The following is a 16,446-nucleotide window of genomic DNA, read 5'->3' as shown; positions in this document are numbered from 1 at the left end:
CGGGGGTATGGGGTGTTAAAGATGTAAACATTAACATTATTACAGATGCTTTGGACTGCTGTTTCAGAGCCAGATTATAACAGCAGCTGCTGCAAGCTATCTTTAGCAACAGCTAGCATTCACAATAAGTAAAGCTATCTGTCCATCAGGAAACTTCATAAAGAGTTGAGGCAGAGCTGCCAGAGGACTTTATTATACACTTTGGCCATGTTTAGCATGAACATCTGACATTGTAACATCATAGATATGACAGAAAACACAGAAAAGCCTAATAGGTCTCCTTCAACAAATAGTATAACGCAAAAGGGGTTTCTGGTACACTGAAAAAAGTCTAACTGCTGTTGTTAATTTAATGTGTATTTTGTCATTGAAATAGTTGAAAATTATTAGTTTTTTCATTTAAAGTTAACGTTTTAGTTTATATTTATGGTTGAATCCATTTTTTTTTACATTGATACATATAATTTGGCAGCGGGATATTAAACTGAATTTATTCATTTGATCAGAGCATTTTTATTAGATTAAGCATGATTTGCACATGCGCATTGTTGAGTTGGCGATCCCGCTCTCTGACCACCTGACCTGTTAAAAAAAAAAAATCGTCCGTTGAACTGTCTGTGAAGAACACACACATTGAATCTGCGACTGCGAGCGGCCGTGATACACTTCAACAGATCCCTCCAGCCAGTCTGCAACACAGAAGAACTCCGAGCAACATTGATACTGGTAAGGTAAAAACACCTACTCCCCCCGCCCAGCACTAATATCATTTCTAAATTCATTTTGTGGGGTCATGACGTTAGCTAAAGTTACCACGTGTAAGTTAGTGCATTACAGCTAATTTTATGTTCATGAATTCAAATGCATTTGTTCTGCTGAGTGTTTTTAATATTTAACAGTGGCGTGAAGAGTCTAGAAAATGTTTATTTGCAGAGATTATTGACTTTTAAGAGCTCTGCGTGCTCTGTTTTAAAGCTAGCTAGTGACGATATCAGTATGAATCCAAACGGCATTAATAGGCATCAAGCAGTAACGTTACCAACCATGTCATGCTAACGTTAGCTAGCTTGTCATGAAGGTGGGTAAATAATGCTCTCTTTAAAAACACTTGAAACGTGGTAACGTTAGTTAATCACCAGGTTCAAGCTGCAAACTTGACTTGTGTTTACTTCTGCTGTCAATAGCATAAGGTCATGTTTAACCCTTGTATGGTGTTCGGGTCTGTTGGACCCGTTTTCATTTTTTATCAAAAGAAAAATTATACAATTTATTCTTTTTTCAAACTGAGACTCATTGGCCTTGGCTCATTTTCTGTGAGGAATATATATCAGAACACATTTTCAATGACCACACACTGTACACCCCCCCTACACATTTATTTTACACACAGGATGTTCGGGTCCACTGGACCCAGGGCTAATAAAAGTGTGGAAATTATAGGTCCTGTGTGTATGTTCTTGTATATGGATTATGGGGACACAAATGTGTATAATGACATAGGTATTAACGTTACAATGTAAACATGTTTTATGACGACATCTGTGTCCTCATACTAAAACATACTAAATGATGTTTTTTGAATCAGAAAATGCCAAAAGTTTTCTGTGATTGATGGGTTTAGGGGTAGGGTTGTGTAGGGGGACAGATTATACAGTTTGTACATTAGAAAAACCATTATGCCTATGGAGAGTGACCGTACACCAAATATCCAAGTGAGTGTGTGTGTGTGTGTGTGTGTGTGTGTGTGTGCGTGCATGTGTGTGTGTGTGGGGGGGGGGGTGTTTTGTGTGTGTCTATGTGTGTGTGTGTTGTGGGTGTGGGTGTGTGTATGTGTGTGCATGAGTGTGTGTGTGCGTGCGTGTGAGAGGGAGATTGTGTGTAAGTGTGAGAGAGTGCAAAAGTGAGTTTTGTTTCTACCCCTGCCGTTCCCGCACGAGGTTGCAATTCTTAAATGTGATCTAACAAAGGTAAAGAGAAAATATTAACCATATATGCTGTTTATATTGCTTGTAATTGGGATGAAGTAAACATCTGTTGAGTATTTTAACATAACATTTTTGATTGTGTTGAATTAAAAACCCCAAAATGCAGCGGGTCCACCAGACCCACGAACACTGGCTGAGTAACAAAAATATAAACACCACACAAGGGTTAATCTTTTATTTACACTCCTAATTATCTTGTGTTAAGTATTTATCAGCCATAATATTACAAGGCCCAGCTATTTCTAGCTGGTAAAGTTAGTTTGCTACACTGTTAACAGCATTTAAGGTTACATGTGGTAGAAATGTACCAAAATGTTAGCCAGCTTTCCTAAAAAACATTAAATTAAAGTAAATATATCTATTTATGTTAAATGTTGGGTATTCTTAATTTGTGCGTGATGTTAGTAGTTAACAAACTCTGATGGCTAACAGCTAAAACTTAATCATGTTTTCACTTTCAACTTAAGGGAAGAAGCCACCAATCAGTCTGCTGGGCTCCTGCCAGTGATCATTGCTTGTGGTAAGGTCTATTTACAATGTAATAAGGGCATTTGTGGTAATTAGGCATTTGTGCATCCTAGTGTAGTTTCTCTCATCTGTGAAGTTGTCTATCAGATCTACTAAGTAAAACTAGATGTGGTCTGCTCAGTTGCCTAAAGGTATATTTTCTATCTCATGTTTCTTCAGTTATCCACACATGTGGCAATGTAAAGACTGTGACAATTTATTCAAGAAGATCTGAACTTTTGAAACACTATAAACTTGATCATCTGCATTATGGACCGGGCCGTTTTCTGTTCATCTTAAAAACTTATTTTTGTATGCCCTACTTTTTAGATCAATGACTAGTTCATGCGAATCATAGTTTGGTACACTGAATAGTCTGAATAGTTTATTTTTATTTTTTTTATGTTTAATTTTAATTCATAGTAACTGTTTTTACTCAGACTGTGGACATCACCATCAGAAGAGAATGCATCCTCAAATCTCTGATCTACCTCGGAAACCTGTTGAGCACCTTATCAAAGAATTCCAGGTAAGGGCATCTCTCTCACAGTTTACATCTACAGACTAACTACATCTTACATCTATAGTCTAGGTTTTCCTAGCCATATTTAATAAATAGGGGTGTGACGAGAAACTCGGCTCACAAGATAAGATTTTAACACTATTTAAATCTTTGATGCTAAATTATGACTGAATTTTGAGCAGTAAACACTTCCAGACTAGGGTTGGGCGATGTCTACCAATTTGGCATCGGACGATGTCTACAGTGAAATATCGCGATGGACGATGATATCGGGTGGGTGAGGGTTATAACAAAACGCCGGCTCAACATCGTGATGTCTGTTCAGCTGTCTGGGCCGATATCATCGTCTATCGGCCGAACCCTATTCCAGACCACATCCAGACGTACCAAAACAATCTTTTTTTTCTTCCCTGTCTTACCTGGAACAGTGTCAAAAAAGTGCGTCCAAAGAATCCATTTGCAAATGACTTAACACCTATATGCACACGCTACTTCATATTACAGGCCTATATGTGGCGTTCTTTTTGCTACAAAAATTAACCAAAAACGGAGAAGAGCACAGCCTTCAGTCAATTCCACTCCCGTTCTTAAAGCTACACTGTGTAACTTTTTTAGTTGATTCTTAGCAAAAACACTTAGTTCTTTCAAAAATATATGTGCTCATTAATGTATAATTACTTCTTTCAAGTAATAAAGTATTCTCGTAAGTTTATAATCTGCCATTGAAAGTACATACGGGTAAGGAGTTCAAATGCCGGTCGCCATGTTGCCCCTCCATCTTGAAACTACATTGGCCAAAGAGGGACATACAAGCTTCGCCTTTTGCGTTTTTACACGCAGTAGCACAGTGACGAATGTGAGAGGGAGATTACTCGCGACTGCCGGCAGATTTGAAAAACTCCTACGGCCATAGAGCAGTTGAATTGAAGGGTCTTGTAAAACGTGCTGAGGTATTATTAATTCGTGGCCACGAAACAATTCACCTGAATATTCACCAATTCACACACAAAAAAGAAATAAAAAGCTGTACGAGAATACATTTACATTACATTTACAATTATTTATATACAGTAGTCTGCCTTCACTGAAGAGCTATCTTCACAGGTAAGAAAAACAGTTTAATAATTATTATTAATTCGTGGCCACGAAATAATTCACCTGAATATTCACCAATTCACAAAAAATAGGACTTTAGCATTCACTAATAGTATCAAACTGTTTTTGGCCACGTTGTAATTCGTTAAATCAAAATGAGGGAGGGAATTAGTTCAATGTGTCCACGATTTATTAAAACGAGGGAATAAATAAGTCGTCGTAACAACTAATTATTTAGATCAGTGGCAGAGGTGGAAAGAGTACTGAAAATTTGTACTCAAGTACAAGTACGGTTACATTGCTGAAATAATACTCAATTACAAGTAAAAGTACTGGTGTCAAAAAAGTAATTAAGTAAAAGTAGGCTACAAATTACTTTTCTCAAAAACTACTCAGAGTACTAGTTACTAATTACTTTTTAGCTGGCGATAGTTAATGCATTACCAATAAATATTCAACCAAATCATAGATTTATGTAGAAAATAGCTACTTTTAACACGTTTTTACCTTATTGTCGAAGGAAATTAATTAGTGGATACTGGAATTTCTAACTTCAATATGACACCTTGAAATATGTCAATATTCAGTAGGCCTAGCCTATCATTTTTAATACCATCGGGAAAACTACTACATACTAAATATTTTAATATCTACATTTTTGTCCATCCATTTTGTCAAGGCAATCATTATTTTCAAGCATTGAAAAGCACAACACTCATTGTAATAGTAATCTATTTGAATGGAAAAGTTTAATTCAAGTCTTCTGAAGAGACACGTCCACTTTATAAGGTGAGATTTTAATTCAGGCTTTTGTTTACATATTTAAACATTGATCAATAACCATTACAATAATCTAATATTTACTCACTCCGTGTATTTGTCTTTACAATAGGGTAATGTGAACTGTTGCAATAGCTCACACACAGCACAAGGAAGCTTGATTTCAATTGAAACTGAATTTAATTTGCAAAAAGACTAGATTTTTCATAACTTTTGACAGCGTTTAATTCAATAGCATGGAGAGATTGGAGCTGGACGTCATTTGAGTCTGCAGTGAGAACCACTTGGAGAGATTCGCGATTGCACATGATATGACACACAGTCCGAGAGCGCACACTCAATATACGAGTCCAGTATATTTGAGAGCTCGCGTCCAGTTTTCTGCGATTACATGAATGTGCCCTCGTGTTATAATATTCTTCGTGACATTTGCCATTAAAATATGCCATAGAAACTTGCAGGTATTAATCAAATTATGCGTTATAGGCCTACCTGCTGCAATCCCGCGCTGAGAGGAGGCGGTGCTGTCGTTGAGATGAGAGAATGAGAACGCGCAGCTGCCATCGTATCGGTGTATAGGCCAAAATGAGTATTGACAGATATTTCAGTATTGATATGTATCATAATATAGATATTTTGACAATACTACTATGTAGTTTGTTGTTCCAAACTTTCAGTCCAGCCATTAATCACTCTGAGCTCCTCGCCTCCTTCATGATCAGCTCTTCAAAACCTGCTGCGACTGCGGCGGCTTTCATTTAGTCCAAATATCAGGGTTTTTATTGGTCCATTTACTATCGAATATTTTTATTGGCTACCGAAATGCCATTCAAAGATTTGAATATCAATTCAAATTGTACTCAGTAACGAAATGTGATTTTACAAGTAGTGAAGTAGATTACTTAGCTTAATATGTACTTGAGTACAAGTAAAATTACAGATTTAAAAATATACTCAAAGTACAAGTACCCAAAAAAACGACTTAATTACAGTAACGTGAGTAGTTGTAATTCGTTACTTCCACCTCTGATCAGTGGACAGGGCGCATAAGAACAAACAGTGATAGAGCCCCGGCCGTGCGCGCGTGCACTCTCACCGCCTTCAAACAACACGAGCGCTGTATTGCTCTCTCTCCCTCGCGCATATCAACACAATAGTAAAAGGTCGGAAGACCGATTGTGTTTTATTGATTAGTAGTTTGTTCATATAAAGTGTTTGATTAGTAAGTACATGTTTAGGAAATGCATAATACAAATTGTATGAGTTAAAGGGGTCATGACATGAGAAACCAAATTTGCCTTGATCTTTTGGTTTATAAGAGGTCTTTGTACTATTAAAACTTCCTGCAAGTTTCATAGCTTTAGATGCCCTCCCCATTATAAACGAATCATTTATTTAATCAAGCTCTAAATACAGCTCGTTCTGGATCCATGGTAAGAAGTGACGTCACGGTACGAAGTGACGCACCAGTCGTTTGCATATGACCGCCTCCAGCACAAGACTACTGTGCCTCAGTCATTTCGCATCGTCGCATGATTCGTTGTCACGCGCCCCACAGGAATTCAGTCGTCGACGTGCAGCGAGTGGGTCTCTTTACAAGATTGCTATGGGGCCGCCAAAGCCTTATTTGATCGGTGAGTGATGTGTAGAGACGATTGTGACAGGGCGCATGTTACTGAACGAGCAGAGAGAGCGAGCGAGAGCGCCCCGGCCGCGCGCGCGCACTTTCACTGTCTTTCTCTCTCTCTCCCTCCCTCCCTCGCGCATATGCATCAAAATAACCCGTATTCAAGTGTCTCGGGTTACAAATCTGACATATTAATTCAAAATAGCTTCACACTGTCCATGTGGATACGAGGTAATCCATTCTTAGTTGTTAGTGGTGGACAGATGGTTCATTTTCTGGCTTTCTATATCTATGTTAATAACTGATGCATAAGCACTGACGTTAGCCAATCATAACAGTGGGTGTTAACACTGAACTCTTAAAGGGGAAACACCCCTAAAACAGACTGTTTGAATCAGAGGATGAGAAACAGGATGGGAAATTATCATAAATCACTACATTTTAAAGTTTTTTTGTCCAAAAAACTATAGTAATAATATAATTGTGCCTAAGGCAACATAATAAAACAAAACAAAAAACCATGTCATGACCCCTTTAATGTAACGGTAAATGGACTCTGCGGGTAAAGCTGTTGTGATGAAACTGCGCATGTGCGGGGTAAAACTGTGGCTCTGCGGCTCTGCAGACAGATATTATTGTGCTACGATCAGTGGCGCGGATACTGTGTTTGTTTCTGGCTCGCGCACAGCCTTCACTCTCGGACGCGCGCTTTCTTTGCCCGCTTCATATTATAAAACTAGTCTAGCGGTCTCTGGTGGTGCAAAAATGTATTACAACTAAATTCAATGCACGCCATTGACGCCACTTAACCGAGCAAAATGTTTCACTCGGTTACGCAATTTTTAACGGTTAAATCGGTTAACCATGGACACCCCTACATGCTTATTTTCTCTTTCTTTTTTTTTGCAGGAAAATGAGGTTGAAGAACTGGAGCAGACAATCATGGTGATCTTTATAACTGGGAAAGAGGATCCTCTCTATCCACCCAAAGACATTAAAATTGTCATCGAAGGAACAGAGGTCCTGAAAGATTTGCCCTCGGTTGCAACCGCTTTTGCCATGGCCTTTGGACTCATATACACACTTAACCTTAAATATGCGATAAGGCTTCAGTTCACTTTGAATTTGTGCAAAAGATCCAGATGGAGCTTGATGGAGAAAAGATGACCCCAAAAGTCACTAGACTGACCACGCAGCTGTACAGCACAGAGTAGGCAGAGCTGAATTTCACAGACTTGCTTGATTTTATTTTCCATTTGTGGTTAAATTTTATGGTGTTTTTACGGCCAGGAGCTTGCTATATTGAGAACTGGGGAGATTCACACAAGTCATTGAAGAAAATCATTTGGATAATGTTTCCTATCAGAAAACTTCCTATTTCCAGGATTTGCCTTTAGTGTTCAGCTGAAATAGACTGTTCATCATGTACATTTGAGACAGATATACAATATTGTCATAACATGTAATTGTATTTTAGGATGTTTTATGGTGAAATGTGTTGTCAGGACAAACCTTCCTAATTTAATATTACTACTAAGACTAATGTGATGTCATCAAGATCAAGTGATGATTTGAATAATGTAACACATTTGTGGGCTATTGAACAATAAATATAAATGTGTTCTAAAGGAAAGTGTTATAAGTAGTCATTGATCAAAATGTATTAAGACAACCTAAAATAATTAATTTTATTTAACCTATACATATTAATTTAGTTGGTTTCTAACTTAAAATAATTAGTTTGTTCTAACCTAAAATTATTAGTTTGATCAACCTTTAAAAAGTGGTTGCATGGATTTAAACTTTTCAGGTTAAACTAAATTAAATGATTTACTTTGAGTCAATGTCAAATATTTCGTGTGATCGACGATTACTTTAATTTTTTGAAAGTTGATCCAAGGTTTTTATTTTTTCAGTGTAGATTCTAACATAAATTAATAATATATACTACTATAATGTAATACAAAATGTAAAATTGGCAATTTAAGTAAATTAACAAGCAAATCCATATAAAATTACTGAACAAATATCTTTTTCTGTCAATTGTCACTAATTGCACTTTTAGAAATGTTTTAATGTATCAAACCTTAAATCTTAGTTTTATCTTTTAAATAAATAAAATATTTGTGAATATATGACATTCTGATAGTGTCTTTACAAACTTAGTGGAGAAAAAAAATTGTGTAAATTAAGGTATTGTGGCTGTTTTATTAAATGATAAAAACTGTATTTTGGCAGTTGCTTATAGATTTTTATACTTATTAAAAAAGCAATTATTAAGGTTTTTGTTTTCAAAATGTCCATAATTTTACGAGATATTTGTCAATTTACAAGTATTCTATGTAAAATGACAGAAAAATAATAATTTTTGTTGCTGTTAATTGTTACTAATTGTATCTACTTTTAGCAGTGTTTTTGCAGTATTAAACTTAAATATAACAGTTTTATCTTTTAAATAAAAAAATTATATTTGTGAAAATACGATACATTTTGAATGTATTTTAAAATTAATATTATGTGAAAAAACGTACATTTTCTTTAAAATAACAGAATTGCTCTGCTTATTCACAGCTACAGGTTTTTTATGTTATTTTACATTAGAGATTTAAATTTACGTTTTATTTTTGTAATTTATTGGTGTTTTCATGTATTTAAAAAATACAGAAAAAAATCTGTAAAATTAACATGAAAATGTATATAAAATTACAGATTTTTTTTACAGTGCATACTACTGTCATTGCACAATTTGTTTACTTTGTTACAATATACTTTTTTTCCTGTAACTGCATGCTTTGGATTCTGTGTTCTCCATTATTTGATGTAGATTCTAATGAATGATCTGTAGTGTTTATAAAATTGACTCGCTGTGTGTATGATCTGAAAGCATTGTTTGATTTTGAGCACAGATAAAATGGTTTTGAGGCAATTGTTTGTTTTTGCCAGAAGAGTCAGAGTTTCGCTGAATGTGGTTTGAAAATTTTCTTTTGTGTTTAAGGTTTTGAGAAAGTGAGTGATGGTTTGAATAAATGTGTTTTAGCAATTCAGAAAAACTAGGCTAAATGTAGTTCATGGCGAAGAAAATTATTTTTTGGACAATATAAATACAGTATATATTTTTAAAACTGGTTTTAATATCTATATAATCGTGTATATATAATATATATATCATTTATTATTATTATTATATATATATATTTTTTTTTATATATATATATATATTTTTACATTTTTACAGAAAATGTAAAAATCTACTTTTTGATTTAGTATTTTATCTGTAAAAAAATTAAGTAAAACAGAATAACCCCAGTGAAGAATCACTCACTCAATCAGTATCTGCATCTGTATCTACAGCGGCAGATGTTTGGAGAGCGGAGACTGTTTTCTCAGAGCACAGAGAGGAACCCTGAGGTTTCTGTGCTGACATTGGCTTTTGTTTGAATTGGCTTCTAAGAAAGATAGGATGGATGAATGGATGGATGTGTTTGGCTGTTTACCGAGACTTTGTTTGTGGGAGTTGATGAATGCAAAGACAACATGTGATAAGATGGTAAAAATGTGTAAATGTTAGCTTTCGCGCCACAGGCATTTGTAGATGTCACCCGTGTATGTGTTTGTTCAGAAAGAAATCCTTCAGCTAAAAACCCTTGATGTATTAAAGCCTTTAATGAAAGTCTTCTCAAGCATTCTCCCATGTATGCGATGAACAAAAAATCCCAGCATGCTCTGCTTATTTCATGCTGTTCCAGCATTGTTTGGGTGTGTATATGTGAGTGTAAAACACAGAAGGAGGAAGAAAGAAATGGAATGATTATGTGAAAATATGCTAATCGTTCTTTTTCAGGACATTAGCATTCGTATCTGCATAGACGTATAGAAATGCATTGACATCTGTCACTTAGATCATAGAAGAATACATAGATCCCTGTGCATGTCTCTTTGCTTTATTGATTGAACTCAATAAAGGATAAGAATTTTCTGAGGATAAGAATTTAGAGGCATCCGAATGTAAATCCAGATTTCCAGATAGTGCACATCAGTCGGGTGACACGTGTTCTTGATGTGACATTTATTTGACATTTGAGGAGATTTCTGTGGAATTAGATGATATTACTGCAGTAAAGCGGAGATAAAGCTAGTGACAGAGCTGAGATGGTCACTCCACATGATTCATATCCTTTGAGAAATATTGATGATATTCTCTCATGACATTTTATATTTCTAGATTATTTTTTTTTTCTGAAATGAAACTGACCAGGTTGCTGAAGGATCTGATTGTTTTATGGCAATATTGGTCATTGATGATTTATGAAGATAATGGGATCGTATTACTAAAGAACTGGATTTTTCTTGATCTTTTAAAAAATAAGTTTGATTTTGATGTTATGCAATTTGGGGCTTAAAGAACTCAATCTATTATATCCCTCTGATTTTAAGGGTATATGATGGTTGAACATCCTGCGTATGTGTATTTGATACATCAGGCTTTTATGGCCAATATAGTATGATATTGTGAGAATATGGAAATCACACTTTTTATTCAGAGACCCAAACTGAGCAAAAATATGCCATTTGGTGCAATTGCTGGTATTTATATCACGAAAAAGATAGCTTGTAATGAAAATCAATGAGATATTTATAACAGTATAACAGACAACTAGTATAAACCCGTCTACTCTCCGCCTACTGACGTAATGCGTAAACATTATTGGAAGCGCTAGCCAGACGGGATTTCAACTCTCGGCTGAAGACCCAAATTTGGTTTGAAGACAAAAAAAACATGCCAAGCTCAATGTTCTCACAGTGTTCGGCTGGTATTATGGCTGTCAGAGCGCAAACGAAAGCTGCTGCTCTCTGTATGTTTTGCCGTCGTCTGTGCGTCCTTGCACAAGCTTATTCTGTCCATTAGATCGAAAGATCTGAAAAAACCCATACACTTACCCACCCATAGACCCTTCACTCAGGAAGAAATCAGGACAGAAGTGGTCGAAAGTGGACAAAAGAGACGGTTTAAACACCAGGTGTGAACTGGAATGTGTCTCCCATGTCTCCTTGTGATCCGATCGACAAAAACGCATCTTAACAGCAGGTGTAACCAGGGTCTTACTTGCTAAAGAAAGTGTTGAAAAATGTGTAGAAAACCATGTTGGTTCATTTAGAGACCTTTGAATTTCATGTATCAAATATGATACAGTATAGGCTTTATGGTGTTAAAGCTACTCAATCAGGAATGAAAGCAATCCATAGTCAGGAGATTCAAGCTTTTATCTAAAGTTACTTTTATTATGCCAGAGCAGTTTGAGCCCCAGAAACAAGCTAGATTCGGCATCCGGAATATCAGTTTTTTTAAAAGCACAAAGTGTCACTCACATAAAAGCTGGAAACAACAGAAGGCAGTGCATGAATGTGAGTGTGAAGGAAGGGAGAGGGGCAGAACAGGGGGTGACAGTAATTGACTCTCACCTGTTGATGCAGGGTCATAATTACAAACTTCAGTTGTCACCATGGAAACAAGCCGTGTTCCTATGGTGACATGGGGTGGTTTTCAGGGGCACAACATGATCTTATGTGTGTATGTGTTTGTGAGGCTTTTCTGTTGCTCTGACCGATCAGTTGAGTTTCCATAAAGCATTATCCCGCTCCCTTCACAGCTGCCCAATATCAGAACGACGGGAATCTTGACGGGGGAGACACAAAATATCACATTTCTAAATACAAAATGACTGCGTTTCTCTTCAGGGACCGGTAAAGTATCTTTCCGTCTCAGCCATCTATCAAAAGTGTCTGTGCGTGCATTTGATTGACTGGGTGTGTATGACTATGTGTGTTCGCTGTGTGATATATGATGTAATTTCAGAAATTTCTCCACATGCACAACGGCCTGAAGCAACAGAGCGGCAACATGTCCAACCCCCTCCGCCCTAGCCTCCCTCTTTCTGCATGAAAGAATGATAAATAGCTTTATGAAACCAGTGTGTAACACTCACTCATACACACACACAGGACTGTGTGGAAGGTCAAATATGTAAATGATCTGGTTTTGGATTTTGGTCCCAGCAGATGTAGATTCTGAGCGATAGCCAATCAGCTCCGTCCGCTGAGCAGACTTCCTGTGGCTGTGGAGGGCTTTCTTGTTTAATGACAGACTAGGAAAGAATAACAGAACTGCCTCTAAGCATTTATGAATGATTGGGGAGGGGATGTCAAATGGGTAAAGTATGAAAGAAAGGCCGAAAGAATAGGAAATTCCTGATTTTGTTCTAAATGGTTTGAATATTATGCAGATGAATCTTACTGTAAAAAGTGGATATGTGTATTTGTTACTTTAAGGAGCTATTTATATCTGACCTGACCTTTACTTTCATTGCCTTATGGTCAGCCAAACCCCTTTGACCCCTAAATATTTACTTGAAGTATCCCCTAAGACTTTAAGTTATTTCAGTACATTTAATATTTAAAAACAAATTTGCATGGTCACTTATCTCTGATGTCGGTTAAAGGTCACACGACTTTCAAGTAAACCAATAAAATATTTGTAAAAATTGTAATGTTTTATTTACATTTATTTCGGTTTGATCTTGATAAATATTTGATTTTTTTTTTTTTTTTTTTTGCAAAACCGGTTCATTCAGATGTTACCCCATGATGTTATGTGAAAAACATTTTTACAGTGCATGCTCATATTTCAGCCCAAAATCAAAATAAATTAATAATGAAAACAAAGAAAACAAAGCCTATTTTTGGTACCATTAAACATAACATTATTTTCATGACAGTTAAACACCTCTCCCCTCATTTTCATTACTTTTATGCATAAATACTGATATATTGTTTAAATATTTAAATAGTGTTTATATACCGTAATATTGTGTATTTAATTGTCTTTAATCTACGGCGATTTAAATAAAAAATATATTTTGTATTACAGAAAATGAGAATCACTATTGAGAATAATGAGAACTTATTGTCATAAAATGTCACAATACTAAATAAATAAATAAATAGGCTTCTTTCATTATGCAAAATATGATTTCTTTTCTTCTTCTTTTATTATGAGGTGAAATGTGACCTGGACGTGTTTTCATCTGATTCAGCGGTGCATGAAAAAAACGATCAGGATATTAAACTGTGCTTTTGTTTTTTCAGCTATACGTGACTTTAAAATATCAGGTTTGGCAGGAGCTCATATCTGGGCAGACTAACTCTAAATCTCTCTGTCTCTCTCCCTCTTTCATTCTGTCTTTCTCACTCAGGGTTGCAGACATCTCTGCGTACAGGGGCCCGAGGCGCTGTTGAGCGTGGCATCATAAAACAGGCTGGAGAAGAGAGAGACAGAGAGACAGAGAGACAGAGAGTGAGTGTTTGTGAGCAGATTAACACACTGTGTGTTAGGGGATTTCAGCTGCTCCACCAAGCACACACACACTCAGTGTCTGATTGAAAAGCCCATCCGAAGCATACGGACACAGTCAGAGTGCACTGTAAGCTGCAGATTCATGACAACAGTCTTTAGCCTTATTCTAATTCTTTACCAGCTGCTGAAAATTGTCCTAGAAAGATGTAACAATATTTGTGTGTGTGTGCGTGTGTGTGTGTGTGTGTGTGTGACGGCTCTTTATCTTCTTTTCAAAAACTTGTCTGAATCAGTGAGCGGTTATGGTGTTATCTGACCAGCGCAGTGTTATCAGTAGACATTCATCACCACGAAACATGCTCAGCATGCATAAGAATGTGTACATGTAAAACAGAAGCACATGAGCTTGATTACTAGCTGCTTTTCCTACATAAAGGGTTTTTATTTGGCATCTGTGGTTCCATGAAGAACCTTTATCATCCAAGAAACCTTTCTATAGCACAAAAGTGTCTTTTAAGAATTGTTCATTGAAAGATTTTGGGGGGAAACAGACATTTTCAACCTTAATTTTTAAGAGTGTATGTGTGTATTCAAAACTATACAATTCTGTCTTAAGTTACTCAGCCCCATATCATTTCTAAATCTGTATAACTTACCTTTAACTGCAGATATTTTAAAGAATGTTTTTGTCCATAGAAAAAAAAAAGATTTTATTTTAAAAAACTTTCTTTTGTGTTCAAACTGAAGAAATGCATACATATATGAGTAAATAACTAATATTTTTTTCATGTATGAATAGCAATAATCATTCAGTGCTATGATATATATTTAAAGTGCTATGTTATTTACAGTATCTTCAGTGAACCATTGTTCTGTATTGTAATGACATGCACACAAGAGTCCTCTGATTGGTTTATAGCGTTTACACCTTGACTTCAGAGGCATGTCTTTTATTAACTGCTCAGTTATCTTAGGATAATTATTTGATTAATTATCGCCTAGGGCTTATAACAATCAGTGTCTGTCACTAAACCCTAATGTTATTACAAACGCATGACTTCATTTTCATGAGGAACACAAAAGCAGATATTTGGCAAAACTTCACAACTGATTATGTAAGTTGCAAGAATGGTGATCTGTTAATCACACAATCTATCATGACGTGAGATGACTTTGAATAAGTCATTTGGACCACCTTTTTGAAAAGAGATGGACTTTATATCATAAATTTCCTTTTGTGTTGCACATGATCAGGAAAGTCAAATAGCTTTGGAATGGCATAATCATTTTTCTTCACAAAGACAAAACTTTCATTATTGGGTGAAATATTATTTTAAATGGTGGTGGATTAGAGCTGAGATGAGGGTCAATGCCACTCTCTGGATTCTTTAATAGCCATATCCTTTTGTGAGCAGACTACACTGAAAAAATCTCTCTCTCTCTCTCTCTCTCTCTCTCTCTCTCTCTCTCTCTCTCTCTCTCTCTCTCTCTCTCTCTCTCTCTCTCTCTCTCTCTCTCTCTCTCTCTCTCTCTCTCTCTCTCTCTCTCTCTCTCTCTCTCTCTCTCTCCCAGTGGATGATCAGATTGCAGCACTCCTGCTCTGGAGCTTGAAAGTGACTACGTGCTACACATTTTTATGTCACTGTGTCACCAGCCAGAGAAACAGATTCCTGGAGTTGGCGCACATTAATGCTTAATGAGTTCCTCTCATAAGTCTTACAAAAAAACATTACATATCCATATGTACATATGTAGCATTTAATAGCCTAAATAAAATGCAAGATTTAATAGCTAATGGTAGTGTTAGCAATCTCAGCCTGTTTTTATAGGGGAGGCTAAATGTATGGTTGAGGTTTGTTTTAAAGCAACAATGCATTGTTTTGTTGGATAACTAAAATTGGATAACTTAAAAACTCAAGTCCTTCACACCGAGAACGACGACTATAACGATAACGAAGATACTGTTCTAATAATCGTTATAAATATAAAGAATAGCAGAGTACACACCGTAACTATAACGACAACGGCACAGAGAGACAATATTGCTGGAATCACTTTCAAGAATATTTTGTTCCAGCTGATGAACGATAAACACATTGACAGCCAATCAGAATATCCTGCTTTAAAGAGCGAGCATTTAAAGTGGAAGACGGTCAACCTGCAGCGCGCGCCTAATAAACAGCGTTCATCGGTGTGGATGCTAATAGTATTGTATAATTATCATTCGTGGTGTGAACGGGCCTTTACTCATGTGGTAGCTGAAACGTTGTTTAAAAGCGCTGTTAAAACGTATAATTGTATATATAGCCTATATACAAAAACAAAACAAACAAAAAAAAAACATCTAAAGGGTTTTAGGAGGTCTAGGCGTTAATTAGGATAGCCTACCAAAACCCCTCATAATTCGCATGCACTGAGGAGCATCTTTTTTCAGCACTGCGCTCCCACGCAGATGAGCGCAAAGTCTCTTTGGTTTGGCCCCACAGTCTCCGTGTCTGGTTGGCAGAGAGACAGCGCGTCTCTGCCTGGAAAGGGTTAGAGGGTTTGCTCGTTTCCAGTCCTGCCCATTCTCTCTCAA

At 36.3% G+C, this 16,446-nt stretch overlaps 1 protein-coding gene across 1 annotated transcript; it reads left to right on the top strand.

Moving 5' to 3' along the window:
- Window positions 1–611: 611 nt before the first annotated feature.
- On the top strand, window positions 612–7,805 carry LOC308695991 (uncharacterized protein). Its single transcript, XM_081374310.1, has 4 exons — window positions 612–726; window positions 2,458–2,505; window positions 2,933–3,021; window positions 7,427–7,805. Exons 3-4 carry the CDS (start codon window positions 2,959–2,961, stop codon window positions 7,682–7,684), a joined length of 321 nt encoding a protein of 106 aa, XP_081230436.1. The 5' UTR covers window positions 612–726; window positions 2,458–2,505; window positions 2,933–2,958; the 3' UTR covers window positions 7,685–7,805.
- The last annotated feature ends 8,641 nt before the right edge of the window (window positions 7,806–16,446 follow it).

The sequence above is a fragment of the Scardinius erythrophthalmus genome (assembly GCF_964197995.2).
Source record: "Scardinius erythrophthalmus genome assembly, chromosome: 9".
Lineage (NCBI taxonomy): Eukaryota > Metazoa > Chordata > Actinopteri > Cypriniformes > Leuciscidae > Scardinius > Scardinius erythrophthalmus.
Note: the sequence above shows the minus strand (reverse complement) of the source record. Positions and strands in the feature narration are given on the sequence as shown.

Bases quoted from the DNA above. Each gene is read 5' to 3' on its own strand.
- LOC308695991 (XM_081374310.1), top strand. From the start codon at position 2,959: ATGCATCCTCAAATCTCTGATCTACCTCGGAAACCTGTTGAGCACCTT. The intron at 3,022-7,426 runs GTAAGGGCATCT...TTTTTTTTGCAG, and splicing joins ACCTTATCAAAGAATTCCAG to GAAAATGAGGTTGAAGAACT.